General features: G+C 35.3%; 1 protein-coding gene across 5 annotated transcripts in view; it reads right to left on the minus strand.

Annotated features, from left to right (window-relative positions):
• The window catches only part of LOC117336738 (catenin delta-1-like), a 70,898-nt gene extending 53,614 nt beyond the window's left edge, over window positions 1–17,284 (minus strand). For 3 of the 5 annotated variants that reach the window (XM_033897354.1, XM_033897355.1, XM_033897353.1), the window contains exons 1-3: window positions 16,976–17,095; window positions 6,905–7,081; window positions 3,983–4,054 (exon numbers count right to left, since the gene is read on the minus strand). In XM_033897354.1, coding sequence (XP_033753245.1) covers window positions 3,983–4,054; window positions 6,905–7,030 — 198 coding nt within the window. In that variant the 5' untranslated portion in view covers window positions 7,031–7,081; window positions 16,976–17,095. Of the gene's footprint in view, window positions 1–3,982; window positions 4,055–6,904; window positions 7,082–16,975 lie in introns of those variants that run through there. The other 2 variants (XM_033897357.1, XM_033897356.1) reach the window with 2 other exon arrangements.
• Window positions 17,285–17,969: the final 685 nt, after the last annotated feature.

The following is a 17,969-nucleotide window of genomic DNA, read 5'->3' on the forward strand; positions in this document are numbered from 1 at the left end:
GGCTGTTGTCTATAATATCAATTTATATAAAAGTACTGAATACACCATGAAAAAGAAAATATCTGAGACAAGTTTCATAACCTTGACTAAATATTACACCATTCAGATAGATGTTTATCTATAACCTGATATCAGTTTCAGCGATCAAAGTTTAGGAAGTTTACCAGATTTTTTCCCTCCATTTCATAATTATCAGACTTGTCATCAACTGTAATGTTGTGACTCAAAATGAGATCCGAGTGTATTATCTTGACAGAACTAGGGCAAGTCAACAGACACACAAGTAAACATTTAAATCTCCTCTGATATACCTGAAATTTATCTCGCCTATCAGTAATCATTTATTTAAGGAAAGATAACCTTCCATAAACCTAACACACCTTGACCAACTGTATTAGACATAGGCTTTCCTCTGAAATTTCATACCACACATTTCTGGAAATCGTTTTTAAATGTAGATAATGACAAATGTAACCTGGCCTAGTATCAGAATATCTGTGACTCACTGCGGGGTGCAGACAACAATAACGATGTATTTTCAAGTTGTAAATTGACACAGGTGACACACAGACTGACATTTCATCTGTTCTGGGATTAAAGATCATTTTTAAATCTGAATAAATCAACTATAAAACTAGTCCGGGTCCTTGTCTAGATCTTTCAGTGAAAAATATCTCTCCATTACATGAATTTCTTTTAGTCCTACTAGCTCTCTGACCTCAGACCTTAACTTGGTAAGCTATGACTGACCCCCCGTTTCATATCAATAATTTCATGAACTTTCATTTTCCATAGGAAAGCATATTATACAAAATTTCAGGAAACTTGAGATTTTCTCTGAAATCCATTAATGCTTTCGAATGGACAAATTTAAGTTATTTTAAGGAAATTCCTGAAGTTGAACGTTGATGAAACCAAGGCCTGAGGTCATTTACTACTATAGCCATGAGTAATATTACTGGTGGTGACAGCGCAGTGTCGTCTGCCCTCACTACCTGTACATCAATCACTGTTGATGACTTCCACAGCAGTGGACACAGCGATAAGGTTTTGTTTCTCTACTGGCCATATCATCATACTTAATTGAAGTTTTACACCTGTTAAGAAAATGTACCACACTTTCTGAGTTTATACTAAGGATTTCCCCTTCAAGCATTTTTCCTAAAACTTATAAAAAATCTCCAGTATTGATGAATTAACATAAGTATGCATTGTATGCTTCAGGCTTTCTTTATCTAAAATTGCCTGTAATATCAGTATAGCATGATATTATGTTTCCACAGAGGTCATGCCTGGGAAGAACAAGATTCTCTATTTCTCAAATGTGTTCTCAAAAGATTGATTGATATAACATGCAATTTAAGTGTAATAATCATAAGTCGTGTCACTACAACTTCTTCACTACTGCATGGACATGCTAACAACAGGTGAGATTCAGTGTTATTACAACATTCAAGAGGGCTACATACAATATCCGACATTCACATGCAGGAGCTGAAAAAAGAATCTTAATGCTGCTTGCACTGGAAAAAGAAGCCAGCAAAATAAAACAATGTGTACAGGCAACAGACGAAGCCATAAGGCTGAGTCGGTGCTGATGTTGATGACCCTGCGTACAGTAAACAGACACTAACCCCCCAATACAAATATCATTCCAGTCTTGTAAGGCGATTTTCCCACGCTACAATAAACAGAAGGTCTGGCTCTTTGATTCTTGTGTTACACAACTTTTGTAACACTCTGTGGAATGTCCGACTCAATATTTATCTAGTTGATTTGAACACAAGTGATACTTGTCGGGCTGAAAACCAATATATCCAGAACAAAAACAAACAATCCTGAACACAGCGTATATATTTGATTCAATTCAATATATATGTATACAGAAATAACCATTGCAGTTAGTTAAATGGAATCTGTAAACAAAATAAAATAAAAATGTTTCACAGTGGCAACACTTGTATAATAATTTATTAACACTGTCTTGCTGCCAATGGACTGCCTTGTAAACTGTGGTTGAGATTATAAGAGCTAGGTGTTAATTGTTGGTACATGGGATAACTGTTAACGTCATGTGTGTCTCATTCTAGTCTAGACTGTTAACAGCTAGTAAAAACCTGTCATTTTAACTCCTGGTAGGGCAAGGTGTTAATGGTGCTAATTATATAGCAGTTTAAAATAGGCTAGTTAATGTTGATAAGTTCTTACTGGTATTTACGATTATCTCCCTTTATTGAAAATACTGAGGGCCAGAAATATCCATCAAAAATGACCCCTGCACAAAATTTGCACTGAATCCTATGGCTGAATCAGTTTCGGCTCACAATTTTCCTTTTTTTCCCCCCGCAATAAACCCAGGCCCGGGGGTCATATCTGGCTGCTCAAAAGTTAAGTAGGTTGAGGCCAGGGAGTGAACTTGTAATATTACAGCGTAATGAACGAACCTATCGATACCTCTACAGAAATACAATGTGTATGGAGAGGATTATTGGCAGACATGGGCTAATTGTTGGATAAGTACGGTAAGTACTACTGCCCAAGTCAAGTGCCTACTTCATCACCTGTCAATGGATTTACACTAGTATTGGTGTTATGTCACTTTGTATAATGGACTGACCAGTGTGTTCGGCCAACGTGTGGCTACTTAACCAGGTAGGTATGTAGGTTGTAATGATAGAGTAGCTCTGTCCCCATTTCTTTAACAATGGACTCATTTAAAGTTTTAGACATATTAATCACATACCTTTCAAATTATAAAACATTGTAACAATGATTTACCCTTTTTCAGCTGTTTCCAGTGAAAAGCATAAATTTGCAGAAAAAATACCAATAAAATCTTGTTAAGCTTATACAGAACTACCTGAATCTTCTATGGTGGGTATGAGATTTTGTGTAAAGATTAAGAATGAAGAGGTTCTGTATTAAGAAGCTTCTGAAGATCAGAAACCAAACTGAGTAATGTGTGTGTTTGGGTTTTACCACCGACTCAAAAGGTGTCTGGTGGGTGTTTATGTATCATCATACACTTTACACCTGTATATATCCGGCTGTACCTACACAAAACGTAACATTACCTAACCCCTCACACAAGTACACAGAACCATTGTGCCTGGTCTCTATATATAGACACAAAACCTTTTATACCTGAAGGCTAAATATTTTGGCACATTGTCCGTTCCCCTTGTCTTCAGAGATTTTATAAGTACTTCTTTTATAGTGTACACTAACGCTTCTTTATCTTTTATTGTTTCAACTTATCTTTGTCTAAAAAATTTCATCAACTACCATTAGCCTGTCTCCATTTCATTGGAATATTGCCATACATGTATATATCTGCCTAGAAAATTACGTGCGAAAGTTGAGCTTTATTCTGGATTTTTTTTTCACATTAAAAACCTGCCATATTCTATCCCAAACCATCAACAGTAACTACACAGCTCCGTTCAGTGTTTACCTAAATAAAGTTTATTTTGTTTGTTTAAAATGTCACCTTCCTATTTTGTAATTTTGCACTCTGCAAGGTGTGTTTTGTACCAGTTTACCTGTGCTCTTTAAGAAAAAAGTACATCTACTACTGAACAGCATTGTTATATTCAATTTACAGCCCGTTAAAATGACTTTTCCTTATGATTCATAAATCAAAGGTGGATTTTCCATGTTTTATCGAAAAACTTCCCCAATGGAATGACATTCAAATGTACTACTGAGGATGTACGTATCTTACTAGCTTGAACTCTACACAATACCTAACAGTAGTTTGTGATTCCCAACTAATACGATATGTTATGCTGCCATACCAAGGCAAGTTGTCTGTCCTATTCTCTACTTGAATCTTACTATTTATAACCTGTTCAGGTGTTAAGTTCAGGTGAGATCCTGAGTGGACCAGTAGGTGTGCTATTGATCGCTTGACCATCGTCCAGCAGTGTAAAAACTGACCGTACATGACAGCAGACACTTCCATTTTCCTTTGTTGACTTACCTGGTCGTGCTGGCGTGCCAATATCTCTCGTTCCTCTTCTAACTTTTTCGTTAATCTTTCAAATTGGGCTTCCTTTTGAATAAACGAAAAACACACCACATTATCATAAACACATCCGTATTAGAATCGCACAAAATTTCCTGTAAATTACATAATCCAGGCAATATATCCTAAGTTCTCGCGCACAGACAATTGTATATGGGGACAGGTAACAAGGTTTACTATGATATGACTAAGGACTACACACACACAGGTAAGATAGACAAGGATATATCAGTTGAAGGTATGTAATGTGGGAGTGCGATTCATTCATTACACACATACCGAGGGGCCCATGGGACTGTCTACACTCAACTTCTATTATCATTGTTTATATCCCGTCAAATATGTTGATTGAAAATAAACTTCTATAATACACACATATATCCTGTAGATTGGTAGTAATAATACCTATACACTTGAATTCAGTCATCCGTAACATTTAGCAAAGAACTGGTTTAACAGGACCTCAACGAATATCCCTGAAAACAACACTGTGACCCTGTGCTCACTCAACCGTGGATCATACGTTGACGGGTGCTTTTTTTTTTTGACAGTCACAATAATTATGACATCAAGCAGACTGCTATCAGTCTAGCAAGGATTATAAACATTAATTATATAGTCCTGAAATGTCTGTAACCCTGCCAACAAGTGATTGTTACATATTTAAACAATAACACAATCTGGCATTGTTTTAACAAGAATGACAATCATTCCTAGTCCTTGTTTAAATAGGCTAATATTACTTGGAAAACATATCAGCTTTAACACTTATGCAATATATAATGACACGCTGTTTGCACAGACTTTCCATATACCTAATCTTGAAATAAGCATACAAAATACGATGGGAATTTTTTTCAAAACATCAATCTTATTTTTGCATTGCTATTACAACGAATTATCTAAAAGTCATGATTATGAAATGTATATAAGCTAATAAGAATTACTATAATAAATCAAATTGTGTTTCATTTTAAAAGGTTCGTTAAACACTCAATTTCTGTTAATTTGAAAGATACACATCTATAACCAATATCGGTAACGACATAATTTTATCTTAGAAATCAGTAGAGTTTAAAGAACTAAAATATCAAAGAGGAACAGGCAGGATAAAAGTCCTGCCGGTTAAGTTGATCAAATGTTATTGATCTCTATAGTCAGTGAGCAGTTCTGGGAGACCATTAGGACATTCCTTAGGAATTACCCCATTCACATCTACCCACATAAATTCCAGTACACTTGATAAGACTTATCTTTTTACATTGTCGGCCCAGTTCTTGAACAACATTGCCAGCTTAACTCACATGTATTGAAACATAACTTAAAATCAAGTTTACTACCAAAACTTTTGTGTGGGGTGTAACTCTACCAAAACTTTTGTGTAGGGTGTATGTCTGTCTGTAACACGGATAGCATTAAAACATACATATCGTGAGAGACAAATTTCATTCCCAGGACAATTTGATCTAACAAAGCTTAAAAGTCAGAAGATATATTATATCAGTTTAGGTATAATTTAAAACACATTTACTTTGAATGCAAATTTCAAAAGTTCAATACTCCCACTGCCATATGACTGCCAAATTCTCACTAAAAGAGATATTTTGTCCGAAATCTTTTAATTAAAACACGACATAATCCTTCATATTAAAGTACATTTGTTTGGAAACTTTAAACTTTAAGTCAAAGTTGGATTAGTGTTAACATAGCATGTGAGTGACTTTTCTGTCCTTTTCCCATCAGGATGGTGAAGTTTTTAATGTCAACCCAACTTGTAAACCTTTTTCAGCTAGCTAGGCACTGGGGTCAATGCATTTCACTATAGCTCCTTGTCAGCTGATAGTGAAAGATAATTTCTGATATATAGATAAGCATTATGGATCTGATCGATAATACTCTCACAAAGTATTTGTTGTCCTTGTTTTAAACAACAAATTGCAAATATATCAATGCATAAACTAATTGTGAATGCATTTTTATTTCACTCTGGAAACCTTAGTCCATCAAATTGACATGTGTTTAACTCTACAGATATGATTCCTAGTTCATATTAATTAATATATATCATGAAAATTGGAGTTGAAAGCTATAGCCAATAGTTATAAGCATTTTCTACAACTGGCGGTCCATCAAGAAATTGGCATTTTTTCCCCTTTCTGCAAATAATTTGATTAAATTTCACTATAATGTGCAAATTTCTTATCTAAAACTCTCTTGACATATACTTGGTTGTAGCATCAAAGTCTGCTGACGAGGCATATTGAACATATCTCAACTTGTGCCATGTATAAAATCTATAACACTGTTTAAAGTCAAGATCTTAACTCTGTTATCAACATGTATTTGCTTAAGAAAGTTTTTTCACTTTTTAATTTAATACCCTAATTCCTTTCACTAAACGAATTATAAGTTACTTTTATGGAATTGCCGTTAGTATTGTAGTTATTGTTCATGGTCAAAAATTGCTCAAAGGGGGATTATAATTAATTGTTTGTGAATTAAAATTAAGAAAATAATACAATTTTATTCTTTAGAAAATGGGATTGTCGGCAGTGTGACTTATATATGCAGCCAAGCAAGACAACAATACACATATGTATACATTATTTGAATTCTCATATTTACATTTCTACTTCTGATATTCATGATTTGCACCTTCAGGTAATACTTAACCCTGAAGTGTTTTGCTGATAACATGGCTGGGGATAGACAAGTATACAGGTATATAGGCCTAAAAATTTACCAGAATATCCCAGTACACAACTCATAATCGAGCACGATATTGTACACACACGTCATATTGAGGTACAATGTGTGTAGTATATGTGTGCCTAGAGGCGTGGCTGGTCATGGATGAGTGATTGCAGGAATGCATACCTGTGCCTTGACTGTCTTCAGAATGCTGGCCGCAGATTCGTTAGCATTGTAGGACTGGTCAGCAGAGGAGCGATATGGCGACTGTTGTATTATGTAGCTGTCCTGGTCAGAATGACCTGAAGGCATCTCTGTTCCATTCACAGTCAATCACAAACTGGTTACACTTCCTACTGTCACCTGTAATAGTTAAAGGATATACCTGTGTTATTTACACCTGTGGTACTGATGACCAGGTGGTGGGGAGTCATTACGCACCTGTACCACACCTACTGACCAGACATCAACTCGCTGTCCATCTCAAAGGTGGACTGATTTTCAGGTCAACACTTAAGTAGATAGAGATTTAAGAGGTCAAGATGTTGATGGAAAATTAAGTTATATTGGCCATGGCCTGTCTTTAAAATCAATTACAATCAACATAGAAAAAAAAACACCCAAAAGATATATTTATATATTGTCTTGACCAAAAAATATATTTATATATTGTCTTGACCAAGAAATATATCTATATATTGTCTTGACCAAAAAAGATATTTATATATTGTCTTGACCAAAAAATATATCTATATATTGTCTTGACCAAAAAAGATATTTATATATTGTCTTGACCAAAAAATATATCTATATATTGTCTTGACCAAAAAATATATTTATATATTGTCTTGACCAAAAAATATATCTATATATATTGTCTTGACCAAAAAATATATCTAAGTATTTTTCATGGTAATAGAACAAACAAGAATTAATAAATTCTTAATAAACTTTATATATATATTAATACATAATTGCTGTATGCACATACGATAATACACATGTATACGGCTATTGATCTAATGGATAAAAATAAATTAAATCTTTAGATCTTTAATCACAAGGACAGCCATATTGACCAAAGCTTAAACTGAGTCATTTCCTTTATTGTGCTACGGTAATGTTTTCATAATACTTTTTAGCGATATAAATATATATCGATCAGTCAAACAACAAGCAGTTGAGACATACACCGAACGACCTTTCCTGTATTATATAGCCCCAGTATTATAAACGAGATTACAGGAACAGAAGGGTCCCTGACCAATTCAGAAATATAACATGCACCAATCACATCAATGAGCACCATCAAAAGGTGCTAAAAGCCATATTGCTTGATGGAGATTGAAGAACTGTTAGCTTGATATTATGCTACATGCTTAATGTAAATGAAATACTTTAATGAATTCATACAAATTTTAGAAATGTACATTTTCGTACAAGTTTTTATGTCAGTGTATCGTGTTTGAATTCTGTACCGGTTGTAAATTGTCTAATAATTCCAGAAGGAATTATCATGGATTTTGACAAAATGTCAACGACATCAACAATCAGAACAATATGTGATCAAATGGGTTTTAACCATCAATATAAGCTGGACCATACTTAATATTATTAAAATAGGAACAAACACATTGTAACATTTAAAAGAATTTTAGCACCAAATATATATCTATGAAAATCCCTTATATCCGTAAATTTTAGGTAAAAGCTTTTCCTATTTTTCATATCATGTATATGCATGTATTTCTTGCAGATGGTAATGAAGTTATTAAATTAAGAGTTGTAGGAATGCCATATGCATCAATTTTTCATGTGCAGGAAAACAAGAGTTAATCTGTTTATAATGTTTCATCGACCCGTTTATGATCAATAGTGAGTAGTCGGTCAAGATGTCAACGGTCATTGTCTCCTCGCCTTTAGTCATCGATATATCAGACTGGTCTGTCTATAAGTCGGTGGACACTAAGTGTGTTTGGCCATAAAAGGCTTTATATGGCTAACTGTGGCCATGCATTTCCGTGGCCATTGTTGTGATCATATTGGTGACTGATCATGCACACTGGATCATATGCAGTGAATGTTATTTTGAGTGACACTGGACATTGACACGAGTGTACTGGCCAGAGAACACTGGACATGGTCATGCTGTGACACTCAGCTGGTAGATGACACTACTGGACAGTCATGGTCAGGGCTAAAACACTAACATGTACACTGGACACTTGGTACAAGTACACTGGCCAGAGAACACTGGACATGGTCATGCTGTGACACTCAGGCAGGCAGATGACACTGGACAGTCACAGGGCCTAAAACACTAACACTGGACATGCTCAGGTAGAGCTTTACAAAACAGTATGCATGGACACAGCTAATGCTATATAGCCACATTGAAATCATTATAGTTCAAGTATATAGATCTAGACCCCTCTTCCCAAATCTTGCTTGATGGCTGCATAAAAATATAAGTACACATGAAGTCAAACCTAAGAGACTTGAGCATGCAGGCATCTTGCAAAAATGCATTACTAGGCCAAATCCCCAAATGTACTGGTATCAGGTCACATATTTCCAAAATGTGCTGATATCCTCTTCAAGGACTTTATGATAACTAGCAACCAATTACTGTGTTACATCACCCATGGGATGACCTCTACACTAATATAATCAACTTTGTATTTTAATTTGAACTTTCCCTACCAATTAGACAGAAATACATGGAACCAGTATCATATTTTAATACTCAAAGCTTCAATTTAAACATTAATTTACATAAATGTTTTTTAAATTAACTCGACAGCTTGCATGAGCCCATCACATGTCGGCGTCAATCAACTACATTTGAGGTGACTTAATACCACCTAAACTGGCTTTTTTTGGGTCATACCATCAGTCACTCCATATATATGGCCTGATACTAATGTCAATCCGAAAAACACATGAAAAAAGTTTGTTAGATAATAAATCCTTATAAAATTAGAGAAATTTGATAATAAAAATTATCATGGTTAAAACAATGTAACATAATATGACAAAATGAACCACAATATTATCATCATTGATAATAGTACTGCTGCAAGCATATTTACCCTAATATCATCATTTGGGGACTAATGATTAAAATATACCCTGTTCCCACATAACCTGATTAGAAGAATAAATTTCAGCAGCCACTGTTAGCTACTAATTAAAACCGATTCAAAATCTCTGCATGCACTTTTATTTTTTGAAAATAACTGTTTATCCTATTCATATCCGGTTAATCATGTTAAAAATGTTTATAACCCATTTATAAACCACCTGCAACTATTTTGTCTCCAAAGTAGGTTATAGTGAGTACAGAATATGCTATTAAACTGTGCCAATGTGATGAATTCAGACTCCACTATATATAAAGCCAACAATTATAGAAAAATCATAGCAGTGAAACTTCATAAACAGATTATTTCAGCTGTGCTTTAATGACAACACTTGGTGCTCAACTAACCACATCAAAAAGAGTCAAATGGCACACAGCACTTAATGACTCCATGAAAACCTCCTGTGGTCGACATCAGGGTGACTCGAGGTTTTACCAAGATTCACTGGTGACAAAGCAAAAACACTATGTAAAACACAGCTCCCACTTGATGCCCAAAGCAGTTCAATTTATCCTGGATTTTTTTGAAGGGCTATTGTTTTGGGGGGTTGGTTTGTCTTTTTATTTTGGGGGGGGGGGGGGGGGGGGGGAGTATTTGAAATGGAAAACAGCTCAAATCTTAATCTTAATGCAATTTATTTGATTGGTGATGAGGTTTGATGCAACTATAGTAACAATATGAAGTTAATTTTAACAAGTTGCTGGAATATATCTGAATGATGACATAAAAAGCATCCCCCCTCCATCATCTAAGCCACATTCCAGGCCATAGGCTATATTGGACCTGTACTACTACACAACACTATGCAGGTTCTCCAAGCCTGGAGTGAGAATTGCCTTGATTACTGTTGTGTACACAGTAACATACTGGTGAGAATTTTATCTAGCTATATTGTTAATAGTATATAAATCCAATATTTCCCTCACAAATAATTCTGCAAGCTAATTCTGTCTATATATACATAATTCATGGCCTCACAACAACTGTATACTGATCTGTACCCACCCTGATATCATCGACACCTTTAATACCATAAACACATAAATAATATGTAGAACATGAATGGACTAGAACCACTGGTCTTTGGCATGATTTATAGAAGTAGTAAATCAAAACACCAGACGGTTTGTCAGGATATATATAACCTTGTACTACACACGTGTATATCTTGTGCAATGATAAAATTTAGTTTACTCAGAAAATACTGTATTTATCCTACAGTGAGACCACAACCAACATAGTTTACTCAGAAAATACTGTATTTATCCTACAGTGAGACCACAACCAACATAGTTTACTCAGAAAATACTGTATTTATCCTACAGTGAGACCACAACCAACATAGTTTACTCAGAAAATACTGTATTTATCCTACAGTTAGACCAGGCAACCAACATAGTTTACCCCCGATTCTAGGTAAAGCGTGGGTTGAACAGAAAAATGGCAGGGGTTAATCTAGGATTTGGAGAATACTAACAATTATGAAATTCAGGAGAAATGAAGGGCTGTAGTGTCTTGAATTATTATTGATTATTCTTTAAACTTTAAAATTTTACAGCTATTCTTTGCTATAATTCTTACATATTTCATCAAAATTTGTGAGATTTCCCCTGTTTTGAATACATTTCCCGTTTTTTTTCTTGATAGGGAAATTGTTTTTATTCAAAGGGGAAAACACCAGCAGTGAGGAATACTACCTAATTTCGGTAGTAAAACTGGTCTAGATTAACCTCTGAATGGAGATATATTTGATGGCATTTCCACAGAGCTATATATTTAACATATTATAAATATACCATATTATCTCTTAATATAATACCCATGCCTGATAATAGGCCCACCTCTCTATTGTATTCAGTGCCCAGTGGCCGGACCCACTGCAGGATAAATATGGTTAATCGTTATATGTATATAAATATCTCAAGTACAGTTTTCATTTCAAAGATATCTCATTATATACTGATTAGAGTGTAACAGAATACCTAAACTGTATTACTAAATGACAAATGTCATATAATTAATGCTTATTATACAGTAAACATATACAGTATGTAAAATTATTATCTAGTATATGATTTTGTACAGAGTACCAGATTGGCAGTGACATTTTTAAAAATCTTAATACTGAAATGATTTCATTTTTTTCCCCAAAAAGTTCTATTGAAAATTGGATACATGTCTTTTAATACACTTACAGCAATATATATAAAGCTGAATATCTTATGTTCAACAATTCTATATAGATAAAGGCCTGTAGAAACTTGACACATGTATGATTATGTATTGAAGTCACAAACCCATCTAAAATGTTTCTAAACATCCATATAGAAAATATTCAGCGATGAAAAAACCCAGGATATTTGAATTAACAGCCAAAATCTGACAATCATGTACACCAGCTATGAGTCATCGGTGTATATTCAAATTTACCTGTTCACTTCACAGTTACCTGTGAAGACAGGTAAGAAACGGTACTCAACTTTCCCAGGCATAAACCCTTACCGCTACATATATATATACCGAATACGGGACAGCTTTTAACTTATAAAAAAGAAAATTTCTTCATAGCATTATGGCACAGACAAATATACCTAGTGTTATTTATAACTTCACACAATAGCGAAACCATTAAACCAAGTACAGATATTTAAGTCATGATAATCATCAGGTTCTCATCGACTGAGGTACACATATAGCCAGGTGGGATAGCATGTCCACGAAGACATTAAAAGACATTGCAGGATAGGATAAAGTCTTCTAGGGGATGATAGGCAGGGTAAGTCCCATGATGTCCTCTGTTGTCCCCAAAAACAACAATACACCTTCACACAATGGCAGGCAAAAGATGAAAAGAAATAAATACCTCACTCTGAAAAAACCTTTTTGTGTCCCAAAGGCTGGTGTACACCTGTTTTTTCTACAATTAAACTATCATGCAAGTCACCATGTTGTCTTTTTTATTTCCACAATGGCAAGTAATTATACTACAGCAGTCATGTCATCAGATAGAGTTAATTAGTGGCCGACAATTGATGTCCGTAAAGGAAGAGGGGTAGACTATGTATACAGGTGTGATGTTTGTGTCAGGGACTTGATCACTGAGAGGGGCAGACTAGTATATACAGGTGTGATGTTTGTGTCAGGGACTTGATCACTGAGAGGGGCAGACTAGTATACAGGTGTGATGTTTGTGTCAGGGACTTGATTCACCGAGAGGGGCAGACTAGTATACAGGTGTGATGTTTGTGTCAGGGACTTGATCGCTGAGAGGAGCAGACTACAGGCGTGATGTTTGTGTCAGGGACTTGATCACTGAGAGGGGCAGACTACAGGTGTGATGTTTGAGTCAGGGACTTGATCACTGAGAGGGGCAGACTACAGGTGTGATGTTTGTGTCAGGGACTTGATCATTGAGAGGGGCAGACTACAGCAGTGATGTTTGTGTCAGGGACTTGATCATTGAGAGGGGCAGACTACAGGTGTGATGTTTGTGTCAGGGACTTGATCATTGAGAGGGGCAGACTAGTATACAGGTGTGATGTTTGTGTCAGGGACTTGATCACTGAGGGGGCGGACTATAGGTGTGATGTTTGTGTCAGGGACTTGATCACTGAAAGGGGCAGACTACAGCAGTGATGTTTTCATCACTGAAAGATATACAGGTGCAGTGTTTGTGCGAAAGGCACAGACAAAAGGCGTAGGTGAGATGTTTGTGACAGGGATATCAGGCAAAATGGCAGTCAACAGGCTAGTTGTGATGTTTAATTTGTGTGAGGGGGAGAGGGGCAGACTACTGGTGTGATGTTATTGACAGGGATATATTGATTTTGACAGAGACTGCCAAAGACTGTGACTACGTCTGGGGTTTACCGGGTAGAGGGGTTGCGACAACAGGCGGGATTTTTGTGAAATGGATTTCAAATCATGTAGAGTAGGCAGGACTGAGATGATAGTTCAAACAAAAATTCATTTCTAGTAACAGCGATACAGAAAGACATTTACTGATATATAAATTTATATATATGTCATTTGTGGACAGTTCTATCAATCAGTGTGATACACTATATATAGCTAGTACATCTTACAGTCTCGCTCCAGATCAATGTCATCCCCCTGGACAACATCAATGTTGATTTACTAGGATCCTTGATACTGTAATCTATATACACAAGTTTACACTACACATTTGTCACCGGCTATGCTCATCAATAATGTAATGAGACTGTTAAAATATCACACCAGAAACAAGTCGCTAGTTTTCCTATTCATTGATCTCGGAGCAAAAATAACAGAAATGATAGTCAACCATTAGACATATGCATTGAACCACTGACAAGTACAGGTTTTCTATTTTCAAACAAATTGGACTGTGAAATCCAAAATGGATCTTTGGGGAGCAATGAATGCATTTTGATCACAAACATCTAAACTGTTAGATTAGTCGCAGTTTCAGTAAGTTTTGTCATGTCAGATCAATATTTCAGTTGACTTATCACTCGAAACATGCAAAGCAGCTCAAACCATTTCTACACAGCACACGGACTTTCATTGATGTTATATTTTACACTAATGCACAAACAGAGCTTTTATGTTTAGATTGCCCAAGGCAGTAGTGAATCAATGTAATTCAGACATAGAATTTTTATATTTCTTTTCAATGTTTCTGAAGTACAGTAACTTAATGGAAATCTGAAAATAGTGCAGGGCCCTGAAGCATTACACGTACGCCATAAAAATGTGTTTGTAATCACCAAACCTCACTTCCTCTTCCAACTATTACATTACATAACGGGGAGATTAAGTTCGTTGAGTTTTGCTGTAAACATTTGATGATCAACAGACTAAGAGATTCTACATAATCTTCAGACCAAAACAAGCTTCCACAACTCAGACATCTTGCATATCTATAATAAGGAAAGGAATTTTGCTATGCATGTTATGATTTTTGCTATCTATGACCTTATTCTGAAAATTTTACTCTGAAAAAACACTTATGATTTGTATAATTAGTGGAAATTCAAGGCGGAATTGGATTGATAACAAATATCGATATTACATTTATCCCAATTAAAAAAAACAATATAACGATATACACAAATATCAAGTTGTATAATGAATACATCATATCATTTAAAAACAGCTTGTACCTCTTAACACACTATATAACATCCTGAAAACATTTTGAATTGACAACACCACTTACTGACAACTGCATACTTATAGTCATCACTTAACTTTCAATGGTCTCAATACAAACTTACTTACATACATGACTGCACTCGCTAACAACTGGTGTGGCAGCTGATGTGCACTTAACCAGCAGGCATTTCACCTTGTCAAGAGAGAAAGGAACTCCAAGATTTTGAAAATCTCCTGGTAGTCTGTTTGATATATATATTGATGTCTTCCTTTTAAAATTTTAATATACCTTCCTTTTCGACTTGCACAAGCTAAAAAACGACTGTTGCCTCCTTATGTTAAGATTATTTGAATACAGATTTACACAACATCAGCAATTCTTGGCACCCGCATGTTGCACATTTGTAAATTGAATGATTGTACAGCCAGTAGATTTACCACCTAACACGATTTGTGTGTGGTCATATTACGAAGCTGCCAGTTTTAACCAGACGGTTGGGAGACATATAAATAGCTCAGGAAAACAAACTATGGTCAGTAAGTGTTGTGTCAATTTCAGATAACTTCACCGAGAAAAATAACAGCTGATCAAGATGAAATGAATTATAAGGATAAACCGTTTAGGAGTCAAATATTAAAGACGAAAGTACGAGATATCTTGGTTTCCTCCTACAAACACCAATTGACCTAATTACATCGCGATTTTGTAATCAACATACAGCTCTGACAGAAAGCAATTCGTGTTTGCAATTGCAAAGTGTGAAAATTAGTTTCAACCAATGCTATAAATATTTTTCAGATCAAGTCTCAAAATTTTGGAAATTACAAACATTTTTTTATAGTCGATCTTAAATATTCAGTTTGTCTTACTTTTTAATATAAATCTATAATGTTGAAGTTGAACAATCAAATATGTATATTGCAATTTGCATACATGTACTATTTCTTCCCAAACTGCTGTCATAATATACCATATATGTACCTATATAGGCCTACACATCATTAGAGAGGCCCCAGGTGTTTTGTCCTCAGACAGTTATCTATAATATTGGGTGAACCCAGACAGGTCAGCAAGAAGAGTCACTGGTCACTACTCTCACAGAGGACACAGTAGCACTGACCTCTTAACACCTGGCGCCACCTGTTGGAAACACATGGCAGAATTACCCCCCCCCCCCCCCCCCCCAACTGATATTCCACGGGGGGGGGGGGGGGGGGGGGGGGATCTTGAGTCATGTTTTGCTCAATAAACCCCAAATTTCAAAATAAACATGATTATTAGGCAATCAAAAATTCTAATCAAGGGTAGTATGTTCAAATGGTCTCTAAAAATACTTGGTTTTCTACTCGTCAAGTCTACACTCTAATAAATGATTGATAAAATGCCTCCCTCTTCCCCTCCCCCGGAGGGAACCCATGTGTATTGGAAGCCATGCACTAGGCTAACACACAACAGAGAACTGTTGATGCTGTAATGACTTCTGGCAGACAGGAAATGAACCCACGTGTCTACTAATAACACATTCTAAGCTATATGCAATTTCCAAACAACCGTCACATTCTCATCGTGACTTCGTTTACAGGGAGCGAGCTCGAGATGTGCACTGACGCCGCCATGATTTTTACCAATCAAATATGGCCGACGAGTACAGGTGAAAATCGTAAACAAAGCTGTAGAAATCCGGGTCACGCAACACCTTTGCAAATCCTTGCATTTTCACAAATGTAAATTGAACATCATGTTTACACTCACAATAAAGATAAACTTAATTCCATGTCTTGATTTCCGTTGGACGCCAAAGTTGACGAAAAGGCCTAAAAACTCTGGTCCAATAATCACACATATTGGTCGTTGCTGCAAAGTTGTCTTACGTCGTTTGACAAGTTGAATTTGCTGCTTTTAACCACTTGTAATCCAGTATTTTCAATTTAAGAAAGAATATGGTAAATGTCCGTATATATCTCGATTACTTACCTACTTCCGCATGGCACTGATTACAGGTTAATTGCCGTCCGTTGACTTCAAACAATGTCCAATATACCGATACCTACGCAAGCCGCTGGAGGCCCATTGAAATGTCGATCAAGGTATTTTCATTGGCTGTTCCAATTAGATTCCCTACTCCTGCGGGAAAGGTTTCGATTATTCTTTGCAGTCTTTACTAGCCTAATGCCTATATACAAATGATTTATCAAATACTATGATATTTAGAAAAATCGATCGAAACTTTTTAAATTGAGTGTTCAAAAATAATTGGGGTTTTTAAAACAAAAGGTACATTTTCAAAATGGCAATCAATGGAAGGTAGATAACTCTTATAGTATAAAACTACCACCGAGCACCTGAGCATCTCACGAGGAAATGTTGGTCCCTAGTAATCGTAACAATTATCTAATAAATATATAAATGATGTAATTACACATACATTATAATGTAAATAATGTATTAATAATCTATGAATAAATTATGTAAATAATGTATTAATTATCTATAAATAAATATACTGGCTACTATGGAAGAAAATGGTCTGTAAATTAATAGCCTAGATTCTAGATTAGGCTACATAAAAACAGAGAATTCATGATAAATTCATGATAATAAATAAATAAAGAAAATAGAACAAGAGAAGGTAAGAAATAAACATAAATAATTGAAATAATAATAACAAAATTAATATAACTTAAATGCTTTGTTAATTTCCAAACAACGTATTTCAATTTTGAGTTTGGAAAAAATTGCGACGATAATTGTGATAATTAATGCAGAGACATGTATATCAGGTATATACGTCTCTGATTAATGGTAGTCAAATGTTTTAGATCAATTATTTGTTAGCTACTGTAGACCTCAAATTCGTCAGAGAACAAACTAAGGTAGTTGTAACATCAAATTTAGTCCATTGAATTATAGCCGTAAAGAAAATGCCTGACATTTCTCAGTCGTTAAGGAAAGGCCTGGGTCTCTATTC

The sequence above is a fragment of the Pecten maximus genome, chromosome 10, assembly GCF_902652985.1.
Source record: "Pecten maximus chromosome 10, xPecMax1.1, whole genome shotgun sequence".
NCBI lineage: Eukaryota > Metazoa > Mollusca > Bivalvia > Pectinida > Pectinidae > Pecten > Pecten maximus.